Here is an 18,345-nt window from a genome sequence, read left to right as displayed (position 1 = left end):
AAATACATGTAAACTTTATTTATTGTCCCCTCCAAAACTATTGGAACAGCAAGGCCAATTCCTTTTTTTTCTCCCCACTGTAGACTGAAAACATTTAGGTTTGAGATGAAAAGATGAAAATGAGAAGAGAGTTTAGAATTACAGTTTTATTTATATTTACATTACATTTATTCATTTAGCAGACGCTTTTATCCAAAGCGACTTACAAATGAGGAAATACAAGCAAAGCGATATATCAAGCGGAGAACAATACAAGTAGTGCTACCATGCAAAATTTTACAATTGAGTTGTAGAAAAGCAAAGTACGCAGAGTAGAGGTGTAAGAGCCAGAGTAAGTTTTTTTTTTTAAATTAATTTATTATTTTTTTAAAAAAGGAGAATGTGGGGTTGGCGTTTTAGAGCTTAGTTACGTGCTCATGGAAGAGGTGGGTTTTTAGCTGTTTTTTGAAGATAGTGACAGATTCTATTTCCTGGTATTCATATGTAGATATGTTAAACGACATAGAACATACCACATTTTGTAGCAGACCACCCAATCTGTAGGCAATCAAAAATATTGGAACACGTGACTGATAGGCATTTCTTATTACCCAGGTGTGTCCTGTTATATTGATTAAACAATAAATAGCTCTAAAAATCTACTCTCGGTTTTATCCTCCAGTTTCACCTGTGAAGACTGCATTTGTTGTTAAAAGGGATAAGCCAACATGAAGATGAGAGAGCAGTCTATGGGAGAAAAGCACACCATTTTGAAGCTGAGAAAAGAGGGAAAATCAACCAGAGGCATGGCCCAAACATTGTGCATAGCCAATACAACAATTTGGAATGTCCTGAAAAAGAAAGAAACCACTGGTGTATGGAGCAGCAGACACCGAATGGGTCGACCAAGGAAAACAACAACAGCTGATGACAAACATTGTGAAAACTGTGAAGGAAACCCAAAAACAACAGTCAGTGACATCACCAACGACCACACCATCATCTCGTGATGGCAGAATGAATTCAGAAGTTTCGTCTGCCTATTTAAAGAGAAATGCATCCAAATTAATTGGGAGGAACTTTATCATGCAGCAAGACAATGATCCAAAACACACTGCCAACTCAACAAAAGCCTGGAAAGGCGTCACAAAAAGAAGAAATCAACAATTTGATGATGTGAATGAGTTGCAGACTTGATACATTTATTCCAAGCAAGGTATATGCAACCAAATATTAAGTGTTATTTACTTTACTTCAAAACTTCTGTTCCTATACTTTTGCTCACCTACAAATTGGCTGGTCTGATACAAAAGGTTCTATGTTTTATGTTGTTTAACACTTCTAGATGTAAATGAAATCCTAAAAATCCACATCTGAAATCCTAAACTCTCATCTCATATCCATCTTTTGATCTCAAACCAAGATGTCTTTGGTGTATAGCACAAAAATTAATTGGCCTTGCCGTTCCAATAGTATCAAAAGGAACTGTAAATCACACTGAGTAGTCTTTGCTTTGTTTCAAGAACAGGGCAGGAAGGCCATGATACTGCAGCTCTGGGGAACCCTTTTTTTAAGTTGCTGCTTGAGAACACAGTACGATATGAGTGAGTGATATATCAGTCCTATAGTACTCAATCAACAGCTGTTCATAGTGCACCAGGGATTTAAACAAGCTCTCTATGTACAATCTACATCACTGCTACTATTTTCAGATCATCAGATATAACATTAAACCATATCCTGTGAAGAACAGTAAAGAGCAGTGTATGGTAGTGGGATTAAATCAACATTTATTAAAGCTGACTTGACAGTAAGCGACACAGATTTAGAAGAAGAATATTCATGGCTTAGAGGCAGAAGGTGGACCTGGACAAGAAACCCACCTCAGCAAGAGAACATAAATACATCTACACACTGCACATGGAGTTAAGCATGCTAAGATCTCATTCACACAATGGTCACATATATACTGTAGATATGTGTTCTGTAGAATATTATGTGTCTTCATCAATGACGCACAACAAAATGTCACCATTTACACAGTTACAAATGCACTGGCACAAGAATAGAAGCAAATACACTCTTATAATGAAGTACATGAGGGATACGCGTGTTTGCTACTCCATAAGTGTTTTCTCTAACCAAATCAAATCAAATCCTATCAACTAGAACTCCAGCAAGTACTTCAGTAATTTGCTTATCCTCTTTCACTGAGACGTTATTTCATTTTTACTGAAGCATAACACAAAAAAAAGAGAAAAAAAATCAAGATTACACATAATTACTTGATTGAATGAAGCTCTTTCATGCTTGGTCATTAGAAGTGTCTTAATGAAGGAAGAATATTAAGACACAAAACAAAACAAAACAAAAAAAAAACACTGTCTTAGTACACAGCACATGTAGAGTGAATCAGGCTGCATTGGTTTATCTCTTCCACTGTGCAAATCATGACAAGGTTAAAGTTCATGTCAGATATACAGTGATACCACAAGGGAAGTTAGGGTCCCAAGTAAACTAATGCGCACATGATGAGCATCCATAAAGAGCTTAAACACAACATAACAGGTCTGTGGATTATTAAGAAATCCAGCCGAGAGTCCAGTCCATGGCACATTACGCACTCACCAGGATCTCTTTTCACTGTCATTTTACTCGCAATGTAGAAAAATAAAACTAAAATGCAGAGAAAGAGGGTTGAATAAGCATAATGCATACTTCTGGTTGAACAATGCACCGTAGGATAATTAATACAAATCACAGCAGAAACTGAAATCCTACAATCACAACAAATATGAATATCTCAGAGAAAGTTGTGGCAGAAGAAGTAAGATTACTTAAGACGTTATTGCATTATCACATGTTTGGAGGAAAGAGGTCATGGACATGTAGCGTTTTACTATAAAATAATGTTTGTTTGTTTTTAAAAACAATTTGATAAAGAAATGAGGCGAAGAAACATGTTTACATTGCCTAAGAAAATCTGAGTGCCAGACAGGGCACAGTGTTAATGCTCATTATTCTACCTTTTATCCTGAGCAGAATATCTGTTCTTTATTGTCTAAATTAGCTGCATTTGTCACTGGTTAGCTGCATATATTTAGAGCTTTCTACAGTGCGACAATAAATTTGAGTACTTTGAGGTCTGCTAGTTATAGTCTCTATTATAAATAATGCTGAAATGATCAAGTCCTCCTAATTCTCAGCTGTGATGTGATTATATCTACTCAAGAAGTATCATGCAGAGTTTCTCGTCTATATTAGTAAAATAGCTATATTACTCATAGGTATTATTTACTGACTTCCTATATTCATCTAGCTGTTGTATACTGACTTATCAGACAAGAAATGACTTGAAAGGTTAGATGGATGTGTGTAAATTCTGACTGGGACATACATGTCTTATAGCTGTGTACAATATCACAACACATTTAAGACAGCCTTCGATTAAATAAATACAGACCAAAAACTCAATACGCTGACAAATTCTGACAACCCCTCTGTATATACACGAGTCCCATGTGCCGAAGTGGACTGCCTGTGTTGCTGCAGTGATAATTCGCATACCTCCCTTCTCACTGAATATCCAGATGTATGAAATTGGAAAAAGGAATCGCGAAAAGAAGAGCGAATGGCAAAAGTCATATCCTGGCTTTCACATTTTCCGTGTGAAGTTCTCAGGAAAGACTCCTTTTTTGCTGTGATCCTTCATCTGAACCCAGTCAGACTCTTTTACTCCACTCAACCAGCCATCATCCTGCAACAACACCACACACAAAAAAAACATTCTACTTTAAAATGTTCCGATCTAATCTGTTAGACACAAAGCATATTTAAGTGTGGAATGATCTAGTTATGCTCCCTGGGATAGGCTCCAGGTTCCCCGTGACCCTGAAAAGGAGTAAGCGGTAGAAGATGGATGGATGGATGGATGGATGATCTAGTTATTTAAGTGGATCTTAGAAAAATGCACACCACTGCTGGAATGTATTATGCATAAAATGCAGATAAAAATGGATGGAGTGCTGACCTGTTCATCTGGGTTATCATACATCATCACAAGCACCACATCTCCTGCCTTCATCTCCAGCTCATCTGAATCATTGGCAGTATAATCATGCATTGCTTGGACCTGAAGTAAATAAATGGAAGGATTTTTTTCTTAATCAAAGTTTGAGGATGTTTTCCGTCCGCCACATAACAACAGCAACTCTAAACAGGTTTGTAAGCATGTAAGATCAGAAAATTAGACTTACTTTGTACAGAAAGTTTGGCGGCATTTCTACCTCTGTGCTCTCGTTAGTCGTTTTTGCTGTCTAGAGATACACAGAAAATGTATAAGTATAAAAAATTAATTCTGCTTCCTCTAAAAAGTGTTAACATTTTTATTTCACAAAATGTTTTTACTGCCTCTAACATGGCTCCTACTGGTAGTACAACATACATCTTTTGTATCATTGGTGTGTATCTGTCAATTATTACCTTTAAATTAGAGCTTATATGTTAATACTATGCACCTGTAATAATTTTAAAGTTAAATTACATTCACATTAAAATGTAATAGATACAGACTAAAGGTATAAAAAGTGTACCCTTGAGGGTACCGGGTGGTCGCTATTCACACATGAATTCGGAAGACTCACACTGTAGTTGTCAGTTCTTTATTAGTTTGTGATTAGTACATGCCTTAAATCATTATTAGTTCTGATAATATTATTATCAGTTATTGTAAAGTGTTACCCTAACTTGCTAACTATCAAACTGGGTAATATGTTGTAGGACAATTCTTTAGGACTATAAAATAACATAATATGGTTGCGCTTTATTATATGTACAGTTTAAATGACTTGAATGTGCTGTGACACTGCAAGAATACTATAATAAAATAGTCAAGTCTAATGACTGCACAATTGTTTTGTTGTACAGTATATGCACAATGTACATTCTGATCAAGGTAGAGTCATATCTATAAGGGCTTTTTCATAAACTAAAACCTGAGTATACTCCCAGGTTTAATGACTATTTTATAGGGCTTTGCTGCAAATTTCAACATTCCCGATGAACATACAATTCTACCATTAATTGCAGTCTCGTCTTAATCATTCAGTTGGGCGTAGTCATTACGTAGCGATGTTTAATACTAATAAAAGTCATTTTAGTTTGTCTGATTACTATGATAAGACTCATTTCTGCTAGGGGTTTACCAAGCTATGTTATGTTACTGTAAAGTTAACATCAGTGTACCTCACACTGGCTTTATCCATAAGGTAGTTTGATTTAATAGAGACATACGAGTCCATATAGGACATATTCTTTATTTGCATGTTATTTGAAAAGTGTTCAGCTCAATCAGTTGGTGTTTGTCACGATTTCCCCTTTAAGCAGCGCGCTGTGGAGCATGTGAGCGCGCGTGCACGAGCAGGTGCGCGAGCACCTGCTTTTCCCTTGTTGACAATCATGACATTTTGACGCGTGCATTTGTTTATGTTTCTGTTATGTCTCCTCCCCGTTCTGTCATTGGTTGTTGTTTCACGTGTGTCTGAATTGCCCTCAGCCGTCAGCTATCACAACGCTGATTATGTTTGTATATATACCGCGTGCCTCCCAGCACACGGCGCGGAATATTAGATAAGAAACTTAGATATAGTATAGTAGATTAGAACCTTAGTATTGATTCTTTACCACAGTTAGTCATAGTCTTAGTCACTGTCATAGTTCTTGTCCATGTCATGTTTCATGTTTAGATTCTTCTGTTTAGTTCACGCTGGTTTCTCCGCTCCCAGTTCATAGTCATAGCTTATGTTTCATGTTTTGTATCTCGACCCTGTTTTCCGTGACCACGACATACTTTCCTGCCTTTCCCCGTTTATGCCTGTTTGCCGATCGCCTGAACTCTTGCATGTTTTGGATTACGTTTTTGGATCACGATTTGGATTTACCTGCCTGTGTCTCTCTTATTTAATAAAACTGTCAAACTGCATTTGCATCCGTCCTATCTTCTTTACGTCACGAGACGTGACAGTGTTGTTAGCATATCTTATAGCTGCATTTCTCCCAGCATAATGTAGGATAGGCTACAAACTGTTCATAGTTTCCCTGCCAGCTTGTGGCCATATTACTATATGGTTTTACCGGATTGAAGATTGAATGGTAGATATAATCTTAGAATCTGTGTTTTTGCTTAAAAATCTGAATTATTATTGAAGCAAGTAAACTAGGTGGAAAAACAATCCCAAATGCTAAGTTATCATACCCCCACTGCATAACACAATTAGGTAAAAATCGGAAAAAATAATTCTCATTTTAAAAAGTAAATTTACAAAAAAGCAACAAAAAAGATCACACTGTCATTTAATGCAGAAAATATGGCTTGTGTATGTGGACACTCACTGATGGCTGTTCTGTGGTAGCTGTGCCTTCTGCTACCTACAAAACACAGCAAAAGAAAAGAGGACAAATGGACAAAGAGACAGACACAAAGAGAAGGACAAACACAGACAGAACAACAAAACAATAGCAAAGTAAATCTCTGTACTCAAACATATAATACCCATTTCATCTTACGAATACTAACACTATGACTGCTACTGCTATTACCACCATGCCCTCAATTGCCATGCCAAGTGATGTCAAGCCTAACTGGTGGTGCCCACAGCGGCATGCATTCAGTCTGGCTCATCAGCCAGTGAAGGCATGGGCATAGCCTCATCTAGAACAATACCTGAGGCCCATCACTGTGCCAACCCTCAGCCTTCATCGGCTGGGACCCTTCATCATCCCAAGTGGGCTCTGCAGCTGGTGCATGTATTGGTTGGTTGCCATCATCATCCCTGGTAGGATATACAGGCTGGGCAGTATGCACAGGCTGACTACCATCATCATCATCCCATGACTGGGCTGCTTCAGTGTGGCTTTCAGTATACTGCAGGGAGGGGGCGAGGGGGGGAAGGTGGAAGAGGGCAGTGGATAGGGGGCATATGGCAGCCAGGTGGAACCATGGCCAGGGATGATTAACAGGGAGCAGTGAAGAAGGAGTGTGAAAGAGGTGAGCATTGCTATAACTGCAGATTTATAAACAAAGTATTGGTCTCGGTCGATAGTATAGTGCTCTTTTGTGGAGATATATTGAAGAGAGTTGAAGATTAGATACTGAAGACAGACAAACAGAACAATAGAGACATTTACACACATATATACAGTAGTAATGTAATAAGTGTACATTATTTGAAAGAAAAAGGGAAAGGGCAACCCTCGGATATGGATAAAGAAGACTGAAAGTCGGTGCACTCACCTCCCATGAATCCCAGTTCTTCAGTAGATCATGGTAAAATAGAAGAAGTAGAAAATCAAAACTTATGCTGAATTGTTTTAAAGAAATATAAATTTTCAAAATAGTCAACAAAAAAAATTGTTTGTATTGCGAAATCTTTTTTGCATCACATAGTGAAACAGACCTGTGGTGCTGAAGCAGCGGCTACCGGTGTGGTAGCTGCCTGCAGTGCATCCAGGTCCATGTCTAAAAGATTACTAGTAGCTGGAGCATCAAACTATCAGAGGAGAAAAACAAAAGTATCGCATTACCTTTTCATGGTTTCCAATGTTCTAGGAGATTCTGGCAAGTATATAACAAGCATGTATGGAAACAGCATAGTTATAAAATATAATACTGACTTGTGTTGGAGACGTAACACTAATGCCAACAGCAGAAGCCTCATCAAACAGGTTAATAATGTTCTCCTGCTTCAGATCCTTGGATGGAGTGACTTTAGGTGGTGGAGGAACAGCAGGTTTCAGCTGGGTACACACAAATCACACAAACTTTAGCAGCATATGGGAAAAATTGTGTTGTGCTCTTACAAAGCAATGGACATAAGGAAATTGTACTATGCATTTTACAGTTATTTGACAAAAATAAACTGGTGGCGTATCCTGCAACAAGAATGACCCTGTCAGTCTCCAGGCCCGATTTGTTAAAGGCAGTTTAAAACAGTGATAACGTACGTTAGGAAGAGTGTGCAAGGGTGTGTGTTACGAGAGACAAAGATTGGGAATTAAAGAATAAGTAGATTATATTTAGAAAGGGAGCTGTAAATTTTTTATAACTGATATTATGAATTTCACAAGTTTTTACTTTTTTTTTTTTTTTTTACTTGTGATAACGAAGGAATCTATGAAACCAATCATGCTAATGTCTTGTTATGTTCATTATTCTCGAAAAGTATTCAAACATTCGCACTCATTTCTAAGTCCTTTTGAACAAAAGCAAAGAAAAAAAAATCTGTAATCTATTAAGTGAAAAAATGATAAATAACAATAATAATTAGTGAATGTCTGGGTTTTAACAATGTAACATAACATGTACCTTAGATGGAGATTTAGGTATAGCTGGTGCTGCTAGACTCAGAGTGTGATTGGCATCTTGATTTTCGTCACTGGAAGATGAAGGACAGATATTTTAAATTTAACCATGTGACACCACTGACCATGTGGTACTTCATACACACATGCTTGTTACAGGCCAGTCCAAGCCTCACTGGTCTGCACTGCAAGCCGTATCCTCTGTAGGCAGTTAAGATGTTTAATCTGGATATCAATCTATATATATATATATATATATATATAATCCATGCAAAGAGCCTGATATACACTTGCTTCTTTCATAAAACCATTCCTCACATGCTCTGAGCGGGCTGACAGAGTAAAACACATCTGTTAAACCATACACTGTGGTTATAGAAGCTAACAAGTTCTCATCTCGCACAAGTGGTCAGCAAAAAGCAGCACACAAAATAAACACACACACATACTGTACATACATAGCACACAATCACACATCCTGGAACACACACAGACACACACTGCTGGGCTGCCACTGTTACCTCCTTTGGATTGTTGAGGTCTTCTCCACTCGGCTACCTGTTTTTCTGTGAGAGTGGTGGTGGCGTTCATTGATCGTTCACTTATTAGTTCTCTGGTTTCTTTATAGAGCAGTCATGATAAGCAGATAGTGACATCGAGCTGCTATATCTGAGACTAAATGGAATGTAAATATGTCTAGTTAATCTGGACAATATTCTGACCTTTATAAACCATCAATAAATATATGACTGACCTGGACATTTCTTCATTCTCCAGTTTTACCAGTGTATCATTCATATTTTGGCTCAGCTGTGAAAAACAAAGTCAGCATACAGTAAGTCCACACAAAACAACAATAAGCTACTTTTACATAGTACAACATGCATTTTGACTTGGCTTGGCAATAGACATTACCTTTCCAATTTCTCTGTGAAACTTCTCCTCCAGACCAGCCACGCTCTGGAAGGTGTTCACATAGAAACCAACACGACTGGAGGAGAGAGGGAAAAAAAACCACCTCAGATCTGTCCAACAGTCGACACAATTCAGCATTTAATATGCAGTAAAACGCCATTATAAAATATGCTTAGACCAAAAATATTACAGCATTGGAAATTTGCAGCATATACTATATGCCCCAAAATTTGTTGTCTCCTGACCATCACACCCCTATGTGGTTCCTCCCCAAACCTTTGCACAACGTTGGAGGCAAACGACTGTATAAGATGTCTTTGTATGCTGTAGCATTACAATTTCCCAAACCTGTTCCAGCATGCCCCTATGCACAAAGTGAGCTCCATGAATATATGGTTTGCCAAGTTGAAGTGGAAGAACTCAATTGGCCTGCACAGAGCCCTGACCTCAATCCCACTGAACACCTTTGGGATGAACTGGAATGCCCCAGGTCTTCTTGCATAACATCAGTGCCTGACCTCACTAATACTCTTGTGGCTGAAGGAGCACAAATCCCCACAGCCACACTATAAAAACTAGTGGAAAACCTTCTCAGAAGAGTGGAGGTTATTATAAAAGCAAAGGAGAACTAAGCTAGAATGGGATGTTCAAAAAGCACATATAGGTGTGATGGCCTGGTCTGCACAAACCTTAGGCCAAATAGTGTATATAACTTTTGGCCAAAGACTTATCTTAAATCATACCCAATAATCACAGAACAGGAAATTTTGGAACAATGCACATTGCAGTTCCCATGGAAACACATTAGATAGATAGGTTTTACTTAAGGTTTTATTTAGAGGAACACAGATAGCAGCCACCCCCCTCAACAAACAGCTAAAACATAGTGACAGCTAGCTGGAATGACAGCTGGTGAAGGGGATGTTGGCACAATGGTGACATTAATGCTCCAAGCTGTTATACAGTGTTCCTCAGTGATCAGTGGCTGGAATAACAAACATGGGCTCAGCTGGCCAAACAAACAGCCATCACTGATGGCAGGTAGTAATAAGTAGCTCATTTGAATAGGGCAGTGATAATCATTGAGATTTAGTTTTTATTCTCTCCCAATAATATCAGGGCAATTCCAGCATTATGGGTGTGACATTTGCACTCACACTGGCAAATGAAACGTCTCACAGCAGAGACATTTAGCTTGGGATCAGTGAGTCAATTTGCATATGTTGCAATTTATCCTTGAGGACAATGCAGACAAATCTTTAAAACTCATTTACATGTTTCAAATAAATCAAATTTTATCAGCGTTGGGATTGTGATATTAAAAGGACAAACTTTTGTGGGAGACTACACATTTTCTACAAACTCTAAACAAATTTCATTATTATTATTATAATGTTTTAAGCTGCCGTCATGGAGGAGACATCTTTGCATAAGGATGAGACATATCTGAACAAGTACTCTATATATTTAATGCATAAACAATGCAATATTCTCTATAATGTGACCTTACCAAGTTTATTACAGTGAAATATGAGTAAACATTTAAAAAGTAGATTTGTTCCCTTGTGATCTTTTTCCATAATAAAATAATTTATCATTTATATCACAGTGCTGTTGAATTCTTAATTCTGATTGGTTGGAAGGTGTTGATTCATTTTCTATAACAGCAGCTAGGACAACAGGTTAACCTGTAAGGTTTATATTAATGTGCTTATTGTAATACATTATCATTTCTATACTAATAACTTACAGGGACAGCAGATACGCCACATGATCAGATTAAAACATGCTTGGTTTTAGTCTTATTAATTTCATGAGGGAGAAAAACAGAGGCCAGTGATGGAATGACCGTTTATACTGTAGCTGCTGTAACACAAGTGATAAAAGAAATAACCTTAAATGTAAATGTAAATTATAAATGGATATATAAAAAAAAAAAAAAAAAGTATGACATTATTTAATAAACAAAACAAAATGAGAGGAATAAAACATTTTGGAACATGCTGTTAAAAAAATAACTTTAGGGTGGTAACAGTAACTCCACTTCACACCACCACATTGTTGATTATTTCCCTACAAAAACATCAGTTGTATTGTAACCCTAACTTGGTGCATATAACATTATACAGAAGTAAACAAAAATAAAAACAAAAATACAGTAGACCGTAATAGACAGTTAATTAAGCACTTACCTGTTCCAAAGTGATGGCAGTTCCTCCTGAAGATCTATGTTGATATCTTCGAATACCTTCTGTGCCCTCTCTAACTCTTCTTCTGCCTATACCACACATACAGGAGTTAAATCAATATGAGGACAAAGATGATCATCATTAAAAGAAACAAAGGGTGTTTAATCACCTGCCAACTTCACAAACATTTAGTTACGCCAATATGATTTATAATGGGATATAATATCATATCAAAGCAGTGCTTAAACGATTTAATTATGCATTATATATACACTGGTAATTTACTTGGTATATTACTTTGTTCAGTTGGTCAATACTGTTAGCAGGAAAACAAAATCACTAGCAACGTTATACAACTCAACAAAGTACCAAGTTTAGGAAAGATGGCCAAAATGAGTGACGCAAACAAAGTATTTTTAGATGGTATCTTTTTCCTCAATGACATGCGGTATATTTGTATTCGAAATTATGACTTACATCTCCAGCTGCAAATTGGAGACTTCTTTAAAAATACATTAAAGAAGTTAATGTATTTTCATGTAGCCTTGATCTGTTGCATGCTTCATTATAATGCTCATCTCTCCACATGTGATGCTTGAGCATTCTAAACTACAACATGCAGATCTATGGATGGACACTCAATGGGCATAGGTCATCACTGCCTAATTGATCATTTCTTTAAATGTATGATGGCTTAATAGTCCAACATAACACTTTTTCCAGGACATTGTCCATTTTCTATGGCTTTCCATGATATTACCATGTTTTCAAGGATGTGTAGGAGCCTTGATAGAGCATCGATTTTATGATTCAGTTGCAAGAGTCTTTGTAAGTACAGCACCATGCAACCGATCAACTAATAAGTGTAATTAATCTGTGTAATTACCTGACACCTGGTCAGGTTGGACTGAGCGACATTATGAGCAGATAGAATTCCTTGTGCCCATCCCGGAGTGGCCCTCTCCAACAAAGATGCAGGCTTATTAAAACAAGACAAAAAGAAATGTAAAAATGAGAACTGGTTCTTGCAACAAACACATTCACATAGTGAATTTGTTCAAGACACCTTTGGACATGATCAACGGAACTATTGTTCTTATGAATGTCAAAAAGTTTGTCGATCCACACTTACCTTGGAAATTTTAATCCCTCCCTCCTTCTTCTTGCCCTTGTTTACCGCAGCATAGGTGTGGCGGGCGCTGTCGTAGTCCACCAGCTTTCTGTCACGCTTCGCTATTCTGGCCTAAAAATGGAGTTATAGTACACAAGCTCATTCAGGTATGTGTTTATGCAAGAAGACTAAAGCAAATGTCTGAATGTCTGATATCTGTTACAGCATCAGTTTCACTACCTTAATATCAGGAAATTGGCCCAAATAAGTGTCCATGGAGATTAAAGCGTGATCCACTAGTTTTTGGTGAAAATCTGTCCACAGGAGGTCTGAATCCTGCAATACACACAGCAGTGCAAAATGTGCTATAGATAATATATATTTTTTTAAACTACATTTCTGCAATTTATACTCTAACCACTAACTAAGTCTACATAATGTAAGTTCAGTAACAGAACACCACAAAGCCCACTTAAAGTAAGTGTACAGTATATCAAAAATAATTAAGAATGAGAAAAAGGTTCAAAAGACAAATGTGACACACAAACATGGCTAGTGAATTCTATTTGTTGAGATGATGTTTCTGCACCAAAGAGACTGTATGCATGGATTTCTATTGATTTTACCCAAGCGGACTCAAAGCTCAAAGCTCTTTGTATAGAATCAGGAAACAACTTTTAAAATCTAATTATTCTAGATTTTACAACCTAAAATCAAAAGCATAAAGCATAAATACAGCAAGTAGTGTTTGCGATAAAAGTTCATAGACAAACAAATGCTGTGGGACAAATATATATATATATATATATATATATATATATATATATATATATATATATATATATATATATAGTGGCCACCACAATGATAATGACAGTGTAGATAAAGCAGTAACCTCTATAACAGAGTCCATTTCGTCTTTGCCATACCACTCCGGTTCGTACATATCAGCTAGGCACTCCTGCACACGTTTGGAGGACTCGTGCATCGCTGTCGAATAACAAAAAGAAAAGCAAGTCCAAAGGAAAGACACACATAATGAATAATAACCCACAATACAAAATAGGAGAGCTGAATGTAATAAAAATACCTTTCACAGCGGCCAAATAGGCTCGCAGGTCTCTCTGCAGTTTGGTGCCCTCAGCCTACAAGAGGAATTCAAGTAGACATGAATGTGAAATACAGATAGAGACCAAAGAAGAAGGACAAAGCACAATGTTGAAATAATATATAGCACAAGGAGAAAAGAAATTTGTGAGTCCTTACTAGCTGTTTGTTAAAGTTAATCACGCCTTCTTCAAATGCAAGGTCTTTGGTCTCATCTGCCTTGCCAAGCTTCTGCAGAACCTGAAAAATAAGAGTTTAATTGCTTATAGACAATATTAGAGGGGCAAAAAAACAAACAAACAAACAAACAAAAAAAAACATTCTCAGTGTATTATATAAGCAGACCTCTTTATTAAGTTAATGTGTGTAACTGTCACTGATCCTGGGCAAAAGGAAACTCCATAATTGTTCGCCAATAATTCACTTTAAACTACACGACAAAACCTGGTCAGTTTTGGACAGAACAAAACAGAACTAACTTTGTAATCATTGCGCTAAGGATATTGCATGTAATATCAGCATGCTCCTTTTAAAATGATAAAATTGACTACATCACTTTAAAAGACAGAAACAAAATCTAAACATCAGTCCTTGCGTCATTGTTGACATGAGACTGTTAAAATAACATTTATTGTTGACTTGTTTGTTCGATTCGTTTATTTATTCATCTTCATTATCTGTTTTATCACAACGGACCTGGATCCTATCCCAGAAAAACCATGCTCACACATACAATAGTCACACAAAGTGGCAAGGGCCTTCCTTGCTCAAGGGTCCAACAGTGGCAGCTTGGAGTGATTAAGATGTTGGACTGCTGATCAGACGTGCCAAACTGCCACTGCTGGGCCCTTGAGCAAGGCCCTTAACCCTCAACTGTTCAGTTGTATAAATGAGTAAGTCGCTCTGCCAAATGCCATAAATGTAAATGTACACTCTCTGGAGCTGTGAGATAACACTACCATGTGCACCACCATGCCACTGCTTGCTTTTTAGATGATGAGGATAAGTGTCCATAAGCATTGCTTACATCACTTATGTCGGTATTAATGACCAGAGCTGTCAGTACAAATTTTGGGCCCTTTGACAGGAAAATGCATTGAATCAATGAAACATTTTTAAACCCTAGGGTCCCAATGGCCCCCTTGTCCACACAGGATCCTTGGAATTGTCCCCACATGCCACCTTTATAGTATCCCTGCAAATAATGCAAACACTGCAGTGTCACAAAGGAAGCAGATTATCATTATCAAAGATCTCCCTTAATATCTGACTGATGGGATGCTCTGTCATAGTGATATAAATGGTTTTGTTTTGTTTTGTTTTGTTTTTGTTTGTTTTTTTTTTGGGGGGGGGTTGGGGGGGCTCAAACTGAGAGACAGCTGGCCTGCAGGATACTAAACAGATCCCATTGCAGTGTCAGTTAAAGGGGAAACCTCAGATCTTATGTTCTGTATTATAGGCCTGCGTCCTTGGCACGCAGAGCTTCCTCCGTTTAATCCTTCAGTCATCTGAATGTACTAGCATAGCCTTTTCTGACCCTTTTAAACGGGCCGGCATAAATAATGTGACATTGGTGAACGCAATTCTGTCACCACACAGGATAATTAGGACACGGTTGTCGAATATCGAGAACCGATTATTCAGCCTTAAAATAAAAGACAATAATTATTTCTGCAACGACATTTTAGTGATAAACACGTAATCGGGTTCCTTACCTTTTCTTGAGCCCTGGTTATTTTTTTCTGCACGTTACTGGCTATTTTTCCTGCGGAAACCCCTTTGCCCATCGACAACTCAGCCATTTTGTTTCTTTTCTATCTCTTAAACGGTAGTCTGAATAGCTAAAATGTCTAACGCATTGAGAAATCGCACGCTTGTCCACGAGAATACACGCGATTGACGTTTCGTGGGCCGTTAACGATAATAAAAATAATACCCGTTTATTATAGGGAAACCTGCACGCGCACGCAGATGAAACGTCGTCTTAAAGGCACAGCGACTCTTTTAGATTGTGGGCGGGGTTTGCCTGGTCGCATGTACCTCGGATATCCATAGCCTTAAAAATGCTATAAAACCGAGTAAGTTCGCAAAAAATGCACGTTTACACATAACCACACAGTACATACAAAATCAGGACAAGACTATTTTAAGATAAAATTAGTGGTTAGTACATTTGCCTCGCACCTCCAGGATTGGGGGTTCGAATCCCGTCTCTGCCCCTGTGTGCTCAGAGTTTGCATGTTCTCCCCATGCTTTGGTGGTTTCCTCCAGGTACTCTGGTTTCCTCCCCCAGTCCAAAAACATGCATTAGTTTGACTGGCATTTCCAAATTATCTCTACTGTGTGTGTGTGATTGTGCCCTGTGATGGGTTGGTACCCTTTCCAGGGTGTCCCTCGCCTTGTGCCAAGAGTTCCCTGCGATAGGCTCCAGGCTCCCCCGTGACCCTGTGTAGGATAAGCGGTACAATCATTTTGGGGTTACAAATAAACGATCAATAAAAGTGTTTATCTTTTCATAATCTCATTTTGTTTATGTCATAGCTCATGTTCTGAAGACGATTCCATCAGCCAATCAGCATTTAAAAAAAAATAATTATTATTTAAGTCTTTAAGTTTAAATTTATTATATGAAATGGCTGCTCCAGTATCCAACCTGACAAGTAAATTCTAAGCTGAATGAAATTATTATGCACTGCGGTCCTTCAAATGCATACTTCAATAGTTTGTATACTGGATTTGCAGTGCAGTTTGGCTAATAGGAAATATAGTGCACTATCCAGAAAATAAGATTGTCCACTAAAGCATGGACAAGCTAACACTACAAAATGCCCAAATAGTGTCTACTACTGAATAATGCTGGAACATTTATGTGCAGCTCTGTGAAGAGAGCACTAATCCACATTTTGAGATTTCTCTGCGTTATGTGCAGCATAGATTGCCATGCTTATTGTTTGTAATTTGAACACCTGTGGCACTTTTTGCACTTGATATAGTCATTTGTACAGATCGTATTGTCTTGTATTGTCTTGTATGACAACAAATCTCAATCTGTCTTGCTTATTAGAAGCTTCAATTTTACAATGATGCATCCTGAGGTGTAGAATGTTGGTTTTGGTTAGGGATCTTATTTGTTAGAGATTACAAAGGACGACCATTAGTTTAGTTGAACTGCAATTATTTCTACTGAACAGTCATTAGCCACTGTGAGGTAAATGGTACTGATCTATTTCCACCACATGATGGCGACAAAACGATCATCAAAAGGTTTGTTTCCTACAAGATAAACGAGACAGCTCAATTCCTAATACGTAGAAATATTTTCTTTATCTTGTTTGTTTATTTAAACCTTATTCTAAGCTGCATTACTACATAGTAAAATATAAAGATGTATATTCTTAGAACCGAGAACTATAAACCTCACTGCAGCAAATTCTACATATTTAAATATATATTTTTAAATAGAGCAAATTACTGATGAACATGAATCCTAAAACTCTGCATGAAAAAAAAAAAGAAAAAGAAAAATTAAAATATTTGTGAAATTATATTTTAACTCCAAATGCACTACTAGGTCTATATAATGTTTTGTTCTGCTGAAAGTCATACACTCCAGTGCTGTGATGAACTAATGATCAGTAGCTATTACAGGCTTCCCAAATGACCGAGTCCTAAATTAGATAAACATGAAAAAATATATAACGTCGTGAAACATTTAGGAGATCTATCTATCTATCGATCTATCTATCTATCTATCTAATCTAAATGAGTCCAAATTGTTTCTAATTTTAAAAACAGGGTTGTTTACCAGGAAAAGGATAGAAAATATACAGAATAATAATAATGCTATAATGACAACACTCAGCATCTACCCATAACGAGCAGTTATCACCAGCCGCTCGACCCTGCTTTTGTCTCGCAAATGGTACACTCCAAACAAAGCCGTGAGCGCGTGAGCGACTGAATTGAACTCGGACCGCTGGATTGGACGGAAGCGGATTCAGTTCGGTACCGGTCCCTGATGGGAAACTGTTAAAACGAATCATGATTCAGAGCAAAAGGAAAGACATTTGGGTTCGTTTCTACAAACGCTAGCGCGTCTGTTTTGTTGTGAAAGATAAGGTGTGGATGAAAGGAGACATTCACCTGTTATGGTTCTAGTGGAAATGGCCGTTAAACTCGGCGGACGGGTTTGTTAAATGAAAGACGGGTTTGTTAAATGAAAGACGGGTTTACAGGATATTGAAAATGATGCTGAGGGTTTAAACTCGAATAGACGTCTTAGCACCAAGGAGGAAATTACAACTCCTGGATGAACGGAGGACGTGGAGGAGGAGGTGGTAAGTTGTTATTGTTTTTTTCCCCTTCTTCTTCTCTCCTCTCGTTTCCAAGCATCATAACGTTTAAGACAGATGAATGAGAAGCTTTGTTGGACTTTACTGGTTTCCACTGTGCTTCTTAAAAAACGGTACTGGTGAGTTTTGAGCTGGGATGGGTTACTGACATGAGATCTGTTTAACATCAGGCATTATTGGGCATTTAAAAAGACAATAACCAAGGGTCTTTATGGCCCAGACTGATTTGTAGTGCATGTATCCAACATGCAGGGTTACACATGAATTATATTGACATTTAGAGCTGGTAAAAAAAAGGACCCATGAGCACCTGAAGGCGTTGTTACTATTGTTC

At 37.6% G+C, this 18,345-nt stretch overlaps 2 protein-coding genes across 4 annotated transcripts in view; one reads left to right on the top strand and one right to left on the bottom strand.

Annotated features, from left to right (window-relative positions):
* Positions 1 to 140: 140 nt before the first annotated feature.
* On the bottom strand, positions 141 to 15,519 carry LOC128608994 (myc box-dependent-interacting protein 1). 3 transcript variants are annotated; one of them, XM_053627260.1, is made up of 19 exons: positions 15,375 to 15,519; positions 13,819 to 13,899; positions 13,643 to 13,697; positions 13,448 to 13,542; positions 12,793 to 12,888; positions 12,574 to 12,684; positions 12,328 to 12,420; positions 11,445 to 11,530; positions 9,253 to 9,328; positions 9,092 to 9,147; positions 8,342 to 8,411; positions 7,651 to 7,773; positions 7,434 to 7,526; positions 7,271 to 7,288; positions 6,701 to 6,901; positions 6,370 to 6,405; positions 4,236 to 4,295; positions 4,010 to 4,111; positions 141 to 3,736 (listed from the first exon to the last, which is right to left on the bottom strand). In XM_053627260.1, exons 1-19 carry the CDS (start codon positions 15,459 to 15,461, stop codon positions 3,635 to 3,637), a joined length of 1,641 nt encoding a protein of 546 aa, XP_053483235.1. In that variant the 5' UTR covers positions 15,462 to 15,519; the 3' UTR covers positions 141 to 3,634. The 3 variants fall into 3 exon arrangements, with proteins under 3 accessions (XP_053483235.1, XP_053483237.1, XP_053483236.1); XM_053627262.1 differs by lacking the exon at positions 6,701 to 6,901; XM_053627261.1 differs by lacking the exon at positions 12,328 to 12,420.
* A 1,768-nt stretch (positions 15,520 to 17,287) lies between these two features.
* The window catches only part of tmem198a (transmembrane protein 198a), a 34,950-nt gene continuing 33,892 nt past the window's right edge, over positions 17,288 to 18,345 (top strand). The window contains exon 1 of the mRNA XM_053627259.1: positions 17,288 to 17,996. The gene's annotated coding sequence lies outside the window, so the exon portion shown is untranslated. The remainder of the gene's footprint in view (positions 17,997 to 18,345) is intronic.

This window comes from Ictalurus furcatus, chromosome 6 (assembly GCF_023375685.1).
Source record: "Ictalurus furcatus strain D&B chromosome 6, Billie_1.0, whole genome shotgun sequence".
Classification (NCBI taxonomy): Eukaryota; Metazoa; Chordata; class Actinopteri; order Siluriformes; family Ictaluridae; genus Ictalurus; species Ictalurus furcatus.
This window is presented reverse-complemented; position numbering and strand designations above follow the sequence as displayed.